We start from the raw sequence: 17,973 nt of genomic DNA, 5'->3' as shown, positions 1-17,973 counted from the left end.
ATTTGTTTAGAGGATCGGGTATAGTTTGGGAGGGTGCTGGAAAAGCGAGAAATCAACATGTCTGTGTGTCAAATTCTGCAGAGACGAGTCGTGGCTGGAATAAGTCACAGTACAGGATCCACCTGTTACAGGAGCCGCAGGACCCGCTGTCACTGAACCGGTCAGTGCCGCTGACGTGACGCATACACGTTTCAGCGCTAGATACAGATGCTCTGTTTACAGGATACAAAGCAGCCGTATCTAAAAAAGTAAAAATTATTCTTAATAAAAAGTATTTAGAAAGTTGCACAAAACACACTTTAGGAGAAAAAAAAGAAAGAATATTATTTCAACGGTGTACATAGCCTTTAATGGATTAAACAGCGGTCATTTATATTGTGTATTATTCATGTGTGTCTGGCCCTTTCAGAGTGATCTGTGCAATGTTAGTTACATTATCAGTGAGGGCCAAGTTTAAAACAAACATTAGATAATATAAGGCCCTGTTCACACAGAGTTTTTTTTGACACTTTTTGTACGTAGAAACTGCGTCGGAAGACGCGCCAAAAAACGGCCGAAAATGCCTCCCATTCATTTCAATGGCAGGCGGAGGCGTTTTTTTCCCGTGAGCGGAAAAACCATCTCTCGGAAAAAGAAGCGACATGCCCTATCTTCAGGCGTTTGCGTCTCTGACGTCAATGGGAGGCATAGAAAGCGTATTTCGCTCCGTTTATGACGCGGCACTCATTTTCCGCGGGAGAAAAATGCTGCGAAAGACGCGGCAAACGCCATGCAGACAGATCAAAATCGGTCTCAAAATTCCAGACGGATTTTGAGTGAACAGGGCCTAAACCTGGTATCATTGAAGAATATTTATCTTTACACTCTTATGTCATTGATATCTTTAGATGTTTTCAGGAGGGAATCCATTTGGGATAAAGAGAAACTAGTTTAATGAAGTACTAAGTCATCCCATTACATTCATACTATTCAATTTTTTTTTTTCTAACACACATTTTAATAAACATAACTCGCAGTACCTGAATTTGCCTCTGACAAGTCAGTCTCTGAATCACCAATCCCAAGGAGTCTATCATTTCGACCAACAGATTCTTCTTCTGGCCTTTCAGTTGCAATGGTCCTCTGGATATTTTGGTACCTTAATTTTGCAATGCATAAAACAATTAACAATTAGTACAAAGAGAAAAGTGAGATCAATTTATGTGTCATAGTTCCATAAAATTTAAGCCGTGTGCACATTCAAGCGATCATAAATTCTTGAACAAAACTGGTGACCAGTGCTATAGTGAGTGGTAAGTAATCCAGAATCTCCTAAATGGCTTGTAAGTCATTCTACATTAATAGAAATATGGACATAGTATTGCGTGATAAATAATTCGTATGTATGGTACATTGGGGCTTATTTATCAATGCAACTGCGCCAGTTTTCTGGTACAATTACATTGCAATGAATAGCATTTAGGCTGAAAGCTATCTTAATCAAGTGCCACAATTTTGTTTCTGACATTTGCAGGAACTGCACTGTATTTCTCAAATGGTTTATTTACACCGGATTGTATTTTTGTGAAAGGAAAAAAGAGTTGGAAAACTTTAAGAAACAAATGTCATGTAACATGATTAAGAAGTGACACCCCCTTTCTTTCCAAGACGAGCAAGCATTTTTTACGTTTTTAAAAAAAGTGACTGGTGGCTTTATTATTATGGTGCTTCAACTCTACCCAAGTAAATCCTGATCCCAGCATGTTGTATCTAACCCTGCATTGGTCTGCAAAGGTTCCCAAGCGTAATCCTGTATCTCATGTCCTATTTTCCATATCCTGTATCTTGTGTCCTATATCTAGTGTCCGTGTCCAGTGTCTGTGCCAAGTTCTGTGTTTGTGATGACTTCAGTATCCATGTCCGTGTCAAGTCTTGTGTCTGTGACGGCTTCCGTATCCGTGTCCGGTGTCCATGCCAAGTCCAGTATCCGAAACGACTTCAGTATCCATGTCCTGTATCCGAGACAAGTCCTGTTGTCCAGCACAAGCCAGCTTCCGATAGTCCGGCACAAGCCAGCTTCCAATAGCACAAGTCATCTACCCAGGTATTCTTGTTCTAGAGACTATTATTGGCTCTCGCTTGACCAGCTGCTACTCCGCTATGGCAGGGCGGCCGAGTGGACCCACATACCCCACAGCCTTGACATTAGGTAGGTGGTATGTGTCAAAGTAGCATCCGCATGAAAGTCAGGACCCAAGGTTTCCCAGCAGAACATTGTCCAGAGCATGACACTGACTCGTTCAGCTTGCCTTCTTCCCATAGTTCAGTGCCATCTCTTCCCCAGGTAAGTGATGCTCACGCTCACGCATCCGGCCATCCACATGATGCAAAAGAAAACATAATTCATCAGACCAGACCACCTTCTATCATTGCTCCATGGTGCATTTCTGATGCTCACGCGCCCATTGTAGGAGCTTTCTGAACTCTGAGCGGTCTGCTTGTACGCAGTCCCAAAAGCAGCAAGCTGCAATGCATTATGCGTTCTGACACCTTTCTATCATAGCCAGCATTAACTATTATAGCCAGCATTAACTTTTTCATCAATTTGTGCCACAGTAGCTCTTCTGTGGAATCGGACCAGACGTGCTTACTTTCACTCCCCATCCACGTAAATGATCCTTGGGTGCCCAACACCCTGTCGCTGAATTACTCTTTGTCCTACCTTGGACCACTTTTGGTAGGTATTTACCACTGAATTCCGTGAACACTCCACAAAATCTGCCATTTTGGAGATGCTCTGACCGAGTCATCTAGCCATTACACTTTGAACATTGTCAAAACCGCTCAGATCCTTATGCATGACCATTTTTCCTGCTTCCAACACATCATCTTCAAGAACTGACTGGTCACTTGATGCCTAATATATCCCACCTCTTGATAGGTGCCATTGCAGCCCACTTTATGGCTAAATGGTGTAGATAGACCGACAGACAGACAAACAGACAGACAGACAGACAGACAGAGAGATAGATAGATAAAGACTATATGGACAAAAGTATTAGGACACGCACAGGAGATATAAGGACATCCCATTCTGAATCTGTAGGCATTAATATGGAGTTGGTCCCTCCTTTGCAGCTAATACGGCTTCCACTAATCTGGTAAGGATTTCTACAAAATGTTGGAGTGTGTCTATGGGAATTTACGCCCATTCACCCTGAAGAGTATTTGTGAGGTCAGACACTGATGTTGGACGAGGGGACCTGGCTCACAATCTCCGTTCTAGTTCATTCCAAAGGTGTTAAATGAAGTTGAGGTCAGGACTCTGTATGGGGTCCAGTCAAGTTTTTCCACACCAAACTCACTTAACCAGGTCTTTATTCTTTATGGACCTTGCTTAGTGCACTACAGCACAGTCATGCTAGAATAGAAAAGGGCCTTTCCCAAACTGTACCCACAAGGTTGTCCTGGTATGCTGAAGAATTAAAATTTCCCTTTACTAGAACTAAGGTGCCTAGGCCAACCTCTGAGAAATACCCCCAAAGCATTATCCCTCCTCCACCCAACTTTACAGTTCGCACAATGCAGTCAGGCAGGTAACGTTCTCCTGACTTTCGCCAAACCCAGACTCATCCATCAGACTGCCAGATAGAGAAGCGTGATTTGTCACTCCACAGAACACGTTTCCACTGCTTCAGAGCCCACTGGCGGCAAGCTTTACACCACTCCATCCGACACTTGGCATTGTGCTTGGTGATGTAAGACTTGCATGTAGCTGCTTGGCTGTGGACACCAATACCATAAAGCTCCCGGCACAGTTTTTGTGCGTATGTTAATGCCAGGAGAGGTTTGGAACTGTGCAGTCATTGAGTCAGCAGGGCATTGGTGACTTTTATGAACTATGCACCTCAGCACTCGGCGACACCACTCTGTAACACTACTTGGTCTACCACTTTGTTGCTGCGGTTCCTAAACACTTTCACTTTGCAATATTACCACAGTTCATGGAATATCTAGGAGGGAAGAAATTTCACAAACTGACTTGTTTTAATGGTTGCATCCTATTACAGTACCACGCTGGAATTCAGTGAGCTGTTTAGAAAGACTCATTCCTTCAGAAATGTTTGTAAAGGCAGACTGCCTAGGTGCTTGACTTTATACACCTGTGGCAATGGGACTGAATGAAACACATGAATTCAATGAGGTGTGTCCCAATACTTCTGTCCATATATTATAGATGGAGAGACTAGACTAGAATATTCTCATATATGACTTTTAACCTTATTCATGTATTTAATTTGAGCCATAGTGGGACAAATGTATGGATTATGTGACTGTACTGGTGCTAATAAAAAAAAAATAGACATATGGATTAGGAATTTTAAAAAAAATGTAGCCAAGGTACCCCATTTAGAAACACTGCAGTCATATGTAATCAATATGGCTGTGATGATGCATCTCCATTCGTCAATATAGCGTCACCCAATGACTCAATGCTGCTACGTGAATATGACACCTGACCGGGTGATGTGAATGATGCATCGCTGCGGCCACATTGATTACAATCGGCCGCTGTATTTCCCAAACATACGCCATGGAAACATTTTAAACTGATAAATAACTAAAAAAATGTATTGTAAGATATTGTAGAACATAACATACGAAGACATCATTTTTTTTAAATTGCAGATCTCAATTCTATTCATCTGGTTATTCATTGACCCACTGAGGTTCACAGAACTGACAGAGAAGTTTTATTCCAGATAGTGGTATATATTTTCGTTCCAGATATACCTTCTCTAATACGAACCTGCGGTTTAATTGCTCCATCTGCTGGACAGACCCAGACCTACTTATTCCATCTGGTGTGGCAGCTGTTGTAGGTCTCTGCCATGTTGTAGTGCGATTCACATGATCCACATAAAACACCCTGCCATGGCTATCAATTCGAGCCTCCCAGTCTAGATTGCACAGAAACAAGTTAGAAGAAATATACTAAAAGATAATTACATATACATGTGAACAAGAAGTACAATTTAACATTTTGGTCACACAGAACATTTAATGGAAAATATTTTAACTAATATAGAGAAAATCATGTTTTTTTGTGTGCTATTTGACAATATTAAAGCATATGTTCACCTTTGAACAGTATTTTACTGCTACATGTAGAACTGATCTATGTGAAAAGTTGAATAAATGCATTGCATTACTTCTTGTACTGATCTTTAGACTGTTTCATAGACAAGGGATGTATTTACTGTTCTGCAGGCTTCAGAGCAGAAATCTCCCAGCAGTCCATTATTGTTTAATGTCTGTACAGAGCTCCTTCTGGTGTTCTGAATTATGGGAAGTGTAGTCTTTACACCGGGGACTGTTAAGTAATCTGATGTGAGAAAAACTAACTGTCCCACTGCATTATGGAATCTCAGATGCACTTGCATTAGTCTTTTTTACATCAGTCTTCACTTGACAATCAGAATAGTGTTACATTTTGCACTATACTATCCAGTAAAACAAACAGAAACCTGACAACCCAGTTTTAATTTAACAGGGGAAAAATATAGCAGATCATAACAGGTTATATTAAATCTGTAAAGCGGATCATAATGGGTCATTAAGGAGTATTATGGATCCATCATAAGAGTCACGGATCCCATGAAAATATAAGCCATGATACCAGTGTGAACAAAGTCTTACTGAAGGAATAAACATTTATTGATAAAAAATTATTTTACTTGGAGGAAGAGGCTCATCAATGGTAGGGTAATGATGATGGTCTGATCTCAGAGACGGCAACTGACTAACAGGTGGGGTGCTGTGTGGTAAAGGACAGTCACCTAGAAAAAAGAAGGAAGGAAAAGTGTGGTACAAAAGTAACAATGTTTATAGAATTTTGTATGACAAATGCAAATTTGTATTTTTTTAACTCATTCATGTAAAAATTTTAGGGGATTTAAATGAAGACAGAGCTGTTCAGTTTTTAACAAGAGGACCGCCAAATGGCCTGCCAATCAGTTGAGCAGCTTCACTTACAATACTCCAAAGTACTTTAAAATGTTATAAAATACAAGTATACCATGTAATAAATAATAACAACTGTAGGATAAGCAATATCACTTATAAAACCGGCATGCAACATAGGATCTCTAAACCCTCATAGTATTTATAAGTAAAATAAGCACGATGATTTCCTTATATAAACATACTAATCACATCATGATACAGGTATCATAAAAATCACCCGTGTGCAAAGTCTGATAGTCATATCAAAAGTAGTCCATACTCCAGGTTAGTATAATTTCACGCGGAGACGCTGTTGGAAGTAGAGTATGTGGTGCAGTCCGCCGGTGTGATGTTACGGTAGTCCACTCCTTTTCTCAAGAAACTTGCTTGAGAAAGGGGGAAATCTACAGAAATTGACTAATTTTTATATCACTTTAGGACTTTACACACAGGTGAGTAATATGATACCTGTATTGTGATGTGATTTGTATGTTTATATAAAGAAATCTTTATTGCAAGATAAAGAAGTTTTTGTTTAACTTATGAGGACCAGTAGAGTCACACTACACCAGGTGACCATGCCAATTGATCCATTCAGATACCAAATGAAAAAGCTACATAAATGCTTTAAAGAATTGTAGTAAAATTGTGACATACATGTTTAGTGCTCTGAAACATAAGCCTTATATACATCTGTGCAACTACTTTATTCGACTCTAGAGTTCTGAGCAATGCTCGTGCTACATGGTGATGTTAGATGTCATATGGCAAGATCACTTCCTGTAGTAGCCAAAGTATTGTGCCACATATACCTTCAGGTGAGATGCAATAATGCTGCAAAACCATGATACACTGTAGTTCTGTATTAAACAGGACAAGCAAAAATGGCTAGTAAGCTGCCCTGCAAACTATGTAGGAGAAACATGTCACCATGTTCGACATATCCAATTATGCTGTGGTGCTTGATAGACTCAGTTCAAGTAAATGGGCTCAAGCTGCATTTCCCTCCACAACCGGGTGGCCTAGAGTGTTACTATGCAAATGAAAACGTTAAAGTGACACAGTTCTAAAGCAGTGCTGTGCCCCTTTCAATCTCAGGATCGGTGGGGGTCCCAGAAATTTCTCCCCCAGCGATCATCATAATAGCGATATTCCATCACTTTAGATGATGGTAAAAACTCTAATTTCAATATACTGTATTAGGTTAATGTTGTTTATGCAGTTAACTAATAGTTTATGTGAAATACTACAAAGCTAAAAGCATACTTTATATTTACAAAGCATAAAATGTATAAACCCTGAAAATGTAGATATACAATGCATTCGGAAAGTCTTCAGACCCTTTCATTTTTTTCACATTTTGTTATGTTGAGGCCTTGGGCTAAAATAAAAAATAAAAATTTTCCCCCATCATTATGCACTCAAAACCCCATAATGACAAAGTGAAAACATAATTTTAGAAATGTTTGCATGTATTAAATGTATTAAAAATGAAAATATTTCAACTGCTATGACACCTGAAATTTAGCTCTGGGGGCTCCCATTTCTCTAGATCATCTTTGAAATGTTTCTACACCTTGATTGGAGTCCACCTGTGGTAAATTCTATTGATTGGACATGATTTTGAAAGACACACCCCTGTCAATATATAAGGTCTCACAGCTGACAATGCATATCAGAGCAAAAACCAACCCATGAGGAGGAAAGAACTGCCTGTAGACCACAGAGACAGGATTGTATGGATGCACAGATGTGGAGAAGAGTACAAAAAAAATTCTGCTGCACTGAAAGTTCTCAAGAGCACTGTGGCCTCCAGAATTCTTAAATGGAAGAAGTTTGGAACATCCAGGACTCTTACTAGAGCTGGCCGCCTCACCAGACTAAGTAATCGGGAGAGAAGGGCCCTGGTAAGAGAGGTGATCAAGAACCCAATGGTCACTCTGGCTGAGCTCCAAAGATCTTGTGCAGATGGAAGAAACTTCCAGAAGGTCAACCATCACTGCAGCACTCCACCAATCTGGGCTTTATGGCAGAGTGAACAGAAAGAAGCCTCTCCTCAGTAAAAGACACATAAAAGCCCACCTGGAGTTTGCAAGAAAAGCACCTAAAGGACTCTCGGACTATGAGAAACAAGATTCTGTGGTCTGATGAAACCAAGATTGAACTTTTTGGCCTCAATTCTAAGCGCCATGTCTGGAAGAAACCAGCCACTGCTCACCACCTGCCCCATACCATCCCTACAGTGAAGCATAGTGGTGGCAGCATCATGCTGTGGGGGTGTTTTTCAGCAGGTGGGACAGGGAGACTTGTCAGGGTTGAGGGAAAGATGAATGGAGCAAAGTACAGAGATTTTCTTAATGAAAACCTGATCCAGAGTGATCTGGACCTCAGACTGGCCCGAAGGTTCACCTTCCAACAAGACAATGACCTTAAGCACACAGCCAAGACAACACTCTGTGAATGTCCTTGAGTGGCCCAGCCAGAGCCTGACTTGAACCCAATCGAACATCTCGGGAGAGACCTGAAAATGGCTGTCCACAGATGATTCTCATCCAACCTGAGCTTGAGAGGATCTGCAGAGAAGAATTTCAGAAAATGCCCAAATCCAAGTGTGCATACCTTGTGGCATCATATTTAAGAGGACTGGAGGCTGTTATCGCTGCCAAAGGTGCTTCAACTAAGTACTGAGTAAAGGGCCTGAATACTTATGTCAATGCAATAGTTTAGTTTTCCCTTTTCAATAAATTAGCAAAGATTACTAACCTTCTGTTTTCACTTGGTCATTATGGGGTATTGAGTGCAGAATGATGGGGGAAAACGTAATTTTAGCACAAGTCCTCAACATAACAAAATGTGAAAAAATGTAAAGGGTCTGAAGACTTTTGGAATGGATTGTATAATAACCCTCATTTTTAAACAAATACATAGCACATAAGCCCAGGATAAAAATCCTATAACATTCCACATACAATGTAGAGGACAAAGGCCATAAATAGGAATGCTGATCATATATAAATACAAATATACATTACTCAAGAAAAAAGTTTTGGACATCAAGCAGATGAATGCAGATATGACGTTGGAAAATGTTTCTTTTTGGACTACGTGGTGATCATATTTGGGGGTCTATTTGACAGCTGGGCAGGTTAATCGAATGATTTATGTATTGTACAGATGCAGGTTTGCTTTAAAATCCTGTGTCATGTTTCCCGACAGTACTCTGCTCCAGCCTCAGTCATCATTGGATTAATATAATTCAGGTTACCATAATCAGTGCTCCAAGTCTGCAAAGTTATAAGAATTCTTCAATTTGGAAATAAATGAAATTGGCTACAAACAAGAGCTTCCAGTTATACTGCCGCATTGTAATCATTCATACAGAACGTTTTTTATTACTTTCTCATTGGTCTGGGTCCTGGCGAAAGAATAGGGATGTGCTGAAGATCCCTGGGAGTGCTGTAGTGCAGGAAAAAAAATTGAATTGGCCACAGTGCTTACATTCCCCACAAACGTCCTGGATCCAGCATATACAGTTGAAACCAATGGTGGAGCAGGGTGCCTGGCACAGACAGGCATGATGGAGTGATGTCACCGTACCTTTCTGCGTTGAGCCACACATAGCACAGACTAGAGAAGACCTGCAGAGAGCTCTCCTCCATTCATTGTGGGAATGGGGCTAGGTGAGTATTTGTTTTATTTTTAGGAGGAACTATGGGGACATTATACTGTGGGGAGGCAATATTGGGGCATTATACTGTGTGAGGGGTACTATCGGGGCATTATAATGTGGGTAGGCACTATGGGATCATTAGCCTGTGTGGGGGCACTATGGGCAGTGGTGGATTATGACATGGACGGCTCCCAGGGGGCCCATGGCCGCCAGAACCGCACATCATTTAAAAAAAAAACACACTGCAGCGCGCTAGCTCCGCTAATGGGCAGGAGGGGCAGGCTGAGAGGGAATAGGTCTGCACCGTCTGCCCTGCTGCCTCTATGTGGTGGCGGCAGCGCAACTGAAACCAGCTGCCGCCACCCCCTCCTGCACTAATTGTACCTGCGTCTATAGAACGCAGGTACAATTACATGCATAAGCACTGAATGGCCGGTTACATTCCGTGCCCGACCATTCAGTGCCTTACAGTGACGCTGATTGGCAGGGCAGAATGAGTTGTCCCGCCAATCAGCGCTTTTCAACTTGTTGAAAGGCGCTGATTGGCGGGGGAAGTCATTCTGCCTTGCCAATCAGCGATGGTAGCGGCACGATGACGTCATCACACAGCTTCCATTGTTTAAGGGCGCTGATTGACGGGGCATGTCATTTTGCCCTGCCAGTCAGTGCCTTTCAATGGCACATTGGCGTCGCTCAGCCCCAGCAGACCTGCTCAGAAGAGAGTAGGCCTGCATTGACACAGGACAGTGCGGGAACGGGATCACGGTGAGTATATACATTTTGTTGTTTTCAACTAAAAAGTGTGGGTAGCATTATCTACAGGGGGCTCTATATGTAGAGCGCCATCTATAGGGGCTACATGTGGGGCACAATCTACAGGGGGACTAGATGTAGGGCACTATATACAGGGTGCGCTATATGTAGAGCGCAATCTACAGGGGGCTATATGTAGAGCACTATCAACAGGGGGCTATATGTGGGGCACTATCTACAGAGGCTCTATGGGGCACTATCTATAGGAGCACTATCTACAGGGGGCTCTATGGGGGCACTATCTACAGGGGGCTCTATGTGTGTGTGGGACACAGTGTATGGTGCTATTATAATCAGGGACACAGTGTATGGCGTTATTATAATTAGAGGTGCAGTGTATGGTACTATTATATATAGGGACGTATTGTGGGGCACCATGTTAACTTTATCCTTATTTATAGATGCAGAAATGTTTGAATAGTGAGAAGCCCAAGACATCTGAGCGGAAAACTGAAGAAATGGGTTGTGGCTGGGAGAAGTCATAGAGGTCTGGACCGGATGGAGAAGAAAAGTGAAAAAGAAAAACTAGAATCTGAGACGTCACCGGTGAGTCACTTAATGTAAATGTTTATTCTGCCTCTAATCAGTACTGTAGTTACTGTATGATCTGCAGCAAGATGATGGGTGGTATGATATTTTTTGGGGGGAAACTGCAACTCCCAGCATATCCTTACCATTGTTCGGGCCATGCTGGGAGCTGTAGTTTTATCCATACAAACCGATACAGCAGGGGTTGCACTAAATTGAGCTGTATTTGTGCTGGTGCTGTATATATGTACTGAGCCTTGTTCTGGTGCTGTATTTATGTACGGAGCTTGGTTCTGGGGCTGTATTTATATACTGAGCTTGGTTCTGGTGATGTATATATGTACTGAGGTTTGTTCTGGTGATGTATTTATGTGCTGAGCTTGGTTCTGGTACACAGTTTCTGTAAGTCCCAGAGAACTGAATGGTAGTTACGGAAACAGCATAGCTCGCATGCTACGCTGCTTCCGTAACTGCCATTCACTACTATGAGTTACGGAAAGTCCATGGTCAGGAAGTGGCTGAGAGGCAGCGATAGCAGAAAGAGGTAGAACAGGGTTTAGGGGGCCCGGTTTCAGAGATAGATGCGAGTCCCCCCTCTGGGAACTGCACCTATCTGACAGGATATGTCATAAATTTCCCTCAAGGGAAAATCCCTTTAAAGCGTAGCTAAACTTCTAAAAAACTTCTGACATGTCATAATGAAATGTCAGAAGTTTTGATCGGTGGGGGTCCGAGCACTGAGACCCCCATGGATCGCTAAAACAAAGTGGCAGAAGCGCTTAGGTGACCGCTGTGGCACTTCATTTCCGATCTGCTTTTCTCGGAAAGCCGAACAAGCGGTGTACGGACGTACACCACTCCGAGGAATGCCGATCAGAAGGGAAGCGGCGCAGCATTCAATCGTGCGCTTCTGCCGCTTCACTTTAGCGATCGGTGGGTGTCCTAGTGCTCGAACCCCCCACCGATTAAAAGTTCTGATATATCACTATGACATGTTAAAAGTTTAGTTACACTTTAAAGAGAGATGTTATAAAAAAAAAATTTATTATTATTTTTTCTTTTTCTTTAATAAAACAGTGTATCAGTGTGTTTGATGCAACTTTCTAAATATTTTTTATTAAAAATGATTTTTACTTTTTGAGATACAGCTGCTTTATATCCTGTATCTAGTGCTAAAACCTGTATCCATCAGGTCAGTGGCACTGACGGGTACAGTGTCAGCGGGTTGGGGGGGGTTGAATTCCGTGTGTGGGGGAAGGAGGGGGCCCAAGTTATGTCAGCAGCCCAGGGTACACTTAATCCGCCACTGACTATGGGGGCATTATACTGTGTAGAGAGGCACTATGAAGGGGTATCAAACTGTGTGGGGGCACTATGGGGCATGATACTGTGTGTGGGGGACACTATCGGAACATTAAACTCTGCAAGGAGGCACTATGGGGTTATTATACTGTGTGTGAGGACATTAAACTGTTTGAAGAGGTACTATGGGGGCATAATAATGTGTATGGGCACTATGAAGGGAGAATACTGTATGGGAACATGAAAATGTGTGGGGCAAAAAGCCAAATGGGTGAACATGGACAGGGATTGGGTGGGATTAGAGGCCTAACTTAAAAAAAATTCCTGCGGCGCATTTTGTGCACCGCATGAATTGTCCCTTTTTTCAATACTTCAATGTCTGGAGGTATGGAGGTAAATTGTCCCTAGAAAACATTTTCAAATATTGCCAACCATAATATTGGCATGGCCCTTTACAGCAACAAAGATGCCCACTAATAACCCCATAATCAGTAATTGGGGGGACTGTTGGGATGGGGAATGTACAGTAGAAAACTGCACTTTGCCCAGGCTGATGCCTATAGGCCAGGGGCGGACATACCATTGGTGCAACCTGTGCAGCTGCACAAAGGCCCAGTAGGTAAAGGGGCCCACTGTCAACTTATAGCAGTCCTCTTCTGTCTGTTAGTTAGCATGTAATTGGCTGAGATGATGAATTTTATGGCTAACAATTAATGATGGATAATTAGGGAGACGTAATGGGGTGATCTATGATGGGATATTGGAGAGCAAGAGGCCCATATACTGTTCTTGCATGGGGGCCCTCAGCTGTCTGTGTCTGCCACTGCTATAGGCCACACTTTTATTAAAGGTTATAAAGAGGCTCTGTCACCACATTATAAGTGCCCTATATTGTACATGATGTGATCGGCGCTGTAATGTAGGTGACAGCAGTGCTTTTTATTTAGAAAAACAATCTATTTTTATCACTTTATGAGCTATTTTTAGTTTTATGCTAATTAGTTTCTTAATGCCCAAGTGGGCGTATTTTTACTTTAGACCAAGTGGGCGTTGTACAGAGGAGTGTATGACGCTGACCAATCAGCGTCATACACTTCTCTCCGTTCATTTACACAGCACTAGCGATATAGCTATATCGCTATGTGCAGCCATATACACAAACACTAACATTACTGCAGTGTCCTAGCAATGAATATACATTACCTCCAGCCAGGACGTGATGTGTATTCAGAATCCTGACCACTTCTGTAGCGTCTCTATGAGATTACAGCAAGGCAAACGTAATCTCGTTTGAAATGACAGGTTACATCGTAATCTCGCGAGATTACGTTTGCCTTGCTGTAATCTCACAGAAAAGATTCAGAAGTGTCAGGATTCTGAATACACATCATATCCTAGCTGGAGGTAATGTATATTCATTATCAGGACACTGCAGTAATGTTAGTCTTTGTGTATGTGGCTGCACATAGCGATATAGCTATATCGCTAGTGCTGTGTAAATGAACGGAGAGAAGTGTATGATGCTGATTGGTCAGCGTCATACACTCCTCTGTACAACGCCCACTTGGTCTAAAGTAAAAACACGCCCACTTGGGCATTAAGAAACTAATTAGCATAAAGCTAAAAATCGCTCATAAACTGGTAAAAATAGATCGTTTTCATAAATAAAAAGCACTGCTGTCACCTACATTATAGCGCCGATCTCCTTATGTAGGGGATAGGGCACTTATAATGCGGTGACAGAGTCTCTTTAAAGCAGTATGTTCACCTTCTGGGTGTTCCCTAAAAGTCTGTGATAATGGGTGCAGGACCATATGAAGGAACATTTTTTAAATGTGTAACTGATAAAAGAGAAGAGCTGCATGCAAATTGTTTTTTCATCTGATAGAAATACAGTACGATATGAGCTGAATTAATGGTTTAAAGATGACCTGTCAACACTCTAATCTTCATGAAATTAAGAAATGAGTCTCATCTACTTGTTCAGCTATTTAACAAATCTCATGATAAGTATGGCATATTATTTGTTGTGCGACAAGTATTGCGGGACCTATCTCTGTCTTGGACACCTTAAAGCATCACTTACATTTGCAGCAGGGCTGTTTTTGGGGCCGTGATCTCCCCCTTTAGAGCAATTTGAGAAGAGAGATTTCTTCCTGTCTAGAGGTCTCATGCTGTAGATTTGCATGATAGCACTTTATAGTAAGACAGTAATATATATATATATATATATTTACATTATACACATAATGATAGTAAAGTATACACTAGCATAAATAGCAAATATTTCAATGAATTAAAATGTGTAACATTCCATTTTTAGACGCATCCATTGAAAAAGCTTCAGTCTAACCTTCTCTCCTACTGCTTGGCCCTGCAACTGGAGATTCTGGGACACCAGGAGTCCTTTCTGAATTAATACTTTGACTAGAGATATCATCAGACCATTGGATTGACCCATCACCATGGTCCCTGTCTGGCTCTGGGCTTTGATTAGAATCAGGCATGGATTCAAATGCGCTGTTTTCCTCCTCCTCGTCATCTTGAGAGGAGAAGACAGTACTTTCTGAAATTCTGGCACTGTCCACAGAAGAGAAACGAGTGTGGCTGGAAAATCGATTGTGGCTATCATAACAGGAAGGACTATAACAAGAGGTACTGTAGCATGAAGTACTATAACAGGAAGTGCTATAGCATGAGGTGTCACATGTGTCACAGTCATGATCCCCATGAACCTTTGGACTAGAGTCACTCTCACTTTCGGTCCTAGGGTGCTCTCCATCCATACAGAGATGGTTACAAACAGGTGGGTGATCAATGGAGCTATCATGGGTCAACGTACTTATATCGTTTTCTAGGTCATCGGCTTCATCTGCTACATTTTCAAGAGAAGGATCAGCAGCCATGGTTTCAGTTTCACTCACAATGTCCTTCTCAGACATCTCCTTCACTGTTGATTCTTCATCAATTTCTACGCTGTTCTGCTCTTCTTCCTCTTCTCCATCTCCGTCCATTTGAGCAGATGGCAAACTGTGTAGTAAGTTGTGAATTCTAATGTAGTGTGTGCGGGGTGTTTCAGGTTCTCCACAAGCAGATGCTATAACAGTTTCTAACTCGGACACTGGCAGAGAGCAAGGCCGAGTTTTTCTCTTTACAGTGTTCCTAAGTTTAGGTTCATTATCCACTATCTGACACAATTCTTCTAGCTCTTCAACATTTTTGTCTTGCTCCTTGTCTGTTTCAATTGGCAAACTTGCCTCTTCAGCATTTAAAATATCTGTTCCAATTCCCTCAGTTGTTGCATTAGGATCTACATTTATCTCTACTTTGGCATCATATTCAGAAGGAACAGTCATCTCCTGCTCAAAATCTGGAGCTGTTACTGGTAAATAGACATCAGCTGGGGTGCTATCCATATGTTCCGATGCATTAGCCAAAAGAGTCCCACGACTTGTACTTACTATTGTTGTTTTATGTAAACTGTTTTGACTTATTGATCTACTGTCTATTGTTGGGTTTTTATCATATGCAGCTCCAGAAATGCATCCATTTGGCAATTCTGATGTTGGTATTTCAGTAGCTACTGAAGTTCTCCTTTGGGGCTCAATAGAGAGGACTTCAACTGGGTGGCGCAATGGACTTTCATTAAGCACTGGATCAGGGTCTGTAGAGACAGAGATGTCTTCGTCATCTGAAAAAAAAATTATACATTCAGTAAACCAAAAAGTACAAAGAAGGTGACTGTACAGTATTAATGAATAAGTAATATAAATACATACAATTAATAAAGTAATCTGGATGTTTTTATTCTAGTTTCCATGGTTACGTCCAGTAAATATGTACACATGCACATACAAGTTCTCCTCTAGTCTACAGTAGATACACTAATATGCAAACATGTTATATTACACGGTTATATGGTCCCTCCCTTTGCAGTTAAAACAGCTCTTCTGGGAAGGCTTTCAACAAGATTTCGGAGTTTGTCTGTGTAAATTTTTGCTCTATCATCTGAAAACGCATTTGAGAGGTCAAACACGGATGTTAGACGAGAGAGCCTGGCTCGCAATCTCCATTTTAGTTCATCCCAAAAGGTATTCGATGGGGTTGAGGTCAGGACTCTGTGCGGGCCAGTCAAGTTCTTCCACACCAAACTCACCCAACCTTCATGGACCTTGCTTTGTGCACTGGGCACAGTCATGCTGGAACCGAACCGAAAAGAGCCTTCACCAAACTGTTTCCACATAGTTGGAAGCATACATTTGTCCAAAATGTCTTGGTATGCTGAAGCATTAAGATTTTCCTGCACTGGAACCAAGGGGTTAAGGCCAACTCTTCAAAAACAACCCCATAGCATTAGTTCTCCTTCCCCAAACTTTACAGCTGGCAAAATGCAGTCAGGCAGGTAACGTTCACCCGGAATTCGCGAAACCAAGTCTCGCCCGTCAGGCTGCCAGAGAGTGAAGTGTGATTCATCACTCCACAGAGCCCATTTCCACTGCTCCAGAGTCCAGTGACGATGTGCTTTACACCACTCCATCCAACGCTTGGCATTGTGCTTGTTGATGTAAGGCTTGCATACAGCTGCTCGGCCATGAAAACTGATGCCATAAAGCTACCGGTGCACAGTTTTTGTGCAGATGTTAATACCAGAGGGGATTTGGAACTCTGCAGTTATTAAGTCAGCATAGGGTTTGTGACTTTTATGCACTATACGCCTCAGCACTCAGCGACTCCACTCTGTAACTTTACATGGTCTGCCACTTTGTGACTGAGTTGCTGTGGTTCCTAAATGCTGCCACCTTGCAATAATAACATTCACAGTTGATGGTAGAAAATCTACAGTAGTAGAAGAAGAAATTTCACGATCTGACTTGTTACAATGGTGGCATCCTATTACAGCACCACGCTCAAATTTAGCAAGCTCTTTAGAACGACCCATTCTTTCACAAATGATTGTAAGGCAGACTGCATAGCTCGGTGATGGATTTTATACACCTGTGGCAATGGGACTGAATGAAACACCTGAATTCAATAATTAAAAGGTGTCTCCTAATACTTTTGTCAATATAATGTATATGTAACGACCGCGCTGCGGACCGCCACTGCTCCCCATCGGCGAACAGCCGCAACCGCAGCCTCCTAGCCGTCTGCCAGCATCTCCCTCCACAGAGACACCAGCTTGTGCGGCCTTCCCGTCCAGGATAAGGTGCGCGTGCGTGCGTGCTCGTACCTGGCCTTAAAGTGCCAGCGTTCACTCACTAAAGTTTCCCTAAACTATCCCCGGATCACTCTGGACTATAAAAAGGGGCTCCACCCTTCCACTCCTTGCCTGAGCGTTGTTGTTGTCTACCCGTGTTCGTATTGCAAATGGTCCCTTAGTTGTTTCCTGTTCCCAGTATTCCCGTGCCCTGCTACCTGTATCCTGTATCTGTTCCTGAGCCTTTCTAGTGTTGGAGTCACGTTGTGTCTTCTGCTACGCCTGCTGTTATACACCACGTCTGGTGTCACCTGCCACTACTGGTATCATCCGCCACATTTGACGATACCTGCCACGTCAAACCCCACCTGTGCCAAAGCCTCTGCAACTGTCTGGACTATCTCAGGTACCCTTGTGCTACGAACTTTTGCATAGAATGTGACTTGGCCAGCTGCCAGTCCGCTACGGCTGAGCAGCC

The 17,973-nt window shown here is 42.3% G+C and overlaps 1 protein-coding gene across 6 annotated transcripts in view; it reads right to left on the bottom strand.

Annotated features, from left to right (window-relative positions):
* HECW1 (HECT, C2 and WW domain containing E3 ubiquitin protein ligase 1) overlaps positions 1 to 17,973 on the bottom strand; it is a 466,672-nt gene that overhangs the window by 109,181 nt on the left and 339,518 nt on the right. For 5 of the 6 annotated variants that reach the window (XM_075827049.1, XM_075827050.1, XM_075827048.1 and 2 more), the window contains 4 exons: positions 14,652 to 15,989; positions 5,718 to 5,819; positions 4,790 to 4,940; positions 1,020 to 1,138 (listed from right to left, as the gene is read on the bottom strand). In XM_075827049.1, coding sequence (XP_075683164.1) covers positions 1,020 to 1,138; positions 4,790 to 4,940; positions 5,718 to 5,819; positions 14,652 to 15,989 — 1,710 coding nt within the window. The remainder of the gene's footprint in view (positions 1 to 1,019; positions 1,139 to 4,789; positions 4,941 to 5,717; positions 5,820 to 14,651; positions 15,990 to 17,973) is intronic. The other variant, XM_075827053.1, reaches the window with a different exon arrangement.

The sequence above is a fragment of the Rhinoderma darwinii genome, chromosome 5, assembly GCF_050947455.1.
Source record: "Rhinoderma darwinii isolate aRhiDar2 chromosome 5, aRhiDar2.hap1, whole genome shotgun sequence".
Taxonomy (NCBI): Eukaryota; Metazoa; Chordata; class Amphibia; order Anura; family Rhinodermatidae; genus Rhinoderma; species Rhinoderma darwinii.
This window is presented reverse-complemented; position numbering and strand designations above follow the sequence as displayed.